The following is a 1596-nucleotide window of genomic DNA, read 5'->3' as shown; positions in this document are numbered from 1 at the left end:
TGAGGGTGGTGAACCCCCGGCCCAGGCTGCCCAGAGAGGTGGTGGATGCCCCGTCCCTGGGAACACCCCAGGTCAGGCTGGATGGGGCTCTGAGCACCCTGCTCTGGTTGGGGACGTCCCTGCTCATGGTGAGGGTTGGACTGGGTGAGCTTTGAAGGTCCCTTCCCACCCAAACCGTTGGATGGCTCTGGCTGGCTGCGCAGCGAGAACCAGGCACACGGCTGAGTGCCGGGAGATGGCAGCAGAGACGGGCTGCAGCCGACTCCATCCTCCCAGATCACTGGGCACAACCACCTCGGGCTTGGGCTCAGCAGCAAGAGGGACCACGACGCAGGGAGAGGGAATCTCGCCTGGAAAAGGCGTTTGCAGCCCCGTCCGGCTGGGTGGAGGCATGGCGTGAGCTGTGCGACCGTCGGTAAGGAAAGGACTAAGATCACTTTGCTGCTGCCGCTTTCCCATGCAACCGCACGCTGCTCTCCGGGACGAGCAGGTCCTCCTGCATCCCTCCTGCACTCAGGGATGGCTGTCGGCACCGCTGAACCACAGCCCAACCCATGGCTGCGGGGAGAGGTACGCTACCCACGCTACGCCCCAGCCAGGCGCCCAGTCAATAGCACTGGGGACAGGCCCTTGACCAGTGACACTCCGAGCTGCTTACCTTGGATATGTAGAAGGCCTCTGCGTGCTTCTTGTAGAGGGCAAGGATGCCTGGAATCAGCTTAGGGAGCTGCTCCTCCAGCTTTTCACTGGGCATCAGGTAACTCATAGGACCCATAGCCTCCACCACGGCCAGTCTCAGCTGCAGGGAGAGATGGCGCGTTAACAGCGTGGCCAAACCCCGGACGGACAGGCCTGCCGCAGCATCGCTCCACTGCTACGGAGCTGCTCGCCCGATGCTCGCGGGAGCCTCTGCCCAGGGGCAGGGACAGCATTTCGCCTGGCTTTGCCCGTCTAAGTGCAAGGGGGGCTCAGCGGAGCAGGGGGACGCCCGAAGACGTCACCTGTGCCTGCAGAGGACAGAAGCTGGCCAGCCATCTCCCAGCTGTGGCATACGCCCAGGCTGTCCCCCAAAGGGCTGCAGAAGCACTCCATGCTCTGCTTTCCAGCAACGGGGAGCAAGCGACCCGTTCTGCACGTATGGGACACGAGGACGGAGGGAACTGAGCAGAGCTGCAGGGCACAAGGAGAAAAGGACCCAGCCCTAAATCCGAGCCAGGGGCTTGCTCTTTTAGGGGCCTCATCCTTACAAAAGGGCACAGCTGAGATGCTGCAAGGCCAACGTCAACCCCCGACTCCGCACTGAGGGAGGTCCTGCCGTGCCTCCCGTCCCCCCACCTTGGCTTCCCGGTGCTGCAGCCAGCTGTTGAAGAGCACTTCGTACGCACTGAAGATCTCGTTTGAGAAGGTGTCCTTCCTGACCGTGGGGTCCGGGGCCTTATCCAAGTTTGCCAAGTACTCCTGGATGCTCTCACTGAAGTGCTGCAAAGCTAGGAGGCAGATCGCGTAGTTAGATTTTCCACATGTACAAGACAGTGTTCGTTTTAGCCCCTCCAGAAAGCAGATGGTTTTATAGGGCAGCAGATCACGGGCCACAAG

General features: G+C 61.6%; 1 protein-coding gene across 1 annotated transcript in view; it reads right to left on the bottom strand.

The window, feature by feature from the left end:
* Positions 1-1487, bottom strand: part of LOC104622153 (maestro heat-like repeat-containing protein family member 1) — a gene marked incomplete at both ends in the record, with an annotated part of 11688 nt that extends 10201 nt beyond the window's left edge. Inside the window, 2 exon segments of the mRNA XM_010288844.1 lie at positions 659-799; positions 1336-1487. Coding sequence (XP_010287146.1) covers positions 659-799; positions 1336-1487 — 293 coding nt within the window.
* Between the last annotated feature and the right edge of the window lie 109 nt (positions 1488-1596).

This window comes from Phaethon lepturus, unplaced genomic scaffold, assembly GCF_000687285.1.
Source record: "Phaethon lepturus isolate BGI_N335 unplaced genomic scaffold, ASM68728v1 scaffold25110, whole genome shotgun sequence".
Classification (NCBI taxonomy): Eukaryota; Metazoa; Chordata; class Aves; order Phaethontiformes; family Phaethontidae; genus Phaethon; species Phaethon lepturus.
The sequence above is the reverse complement of the archived record's forward strand: the minus strand, read 5'-3'. Positions and strand labels throughout refer to the sequence as shown.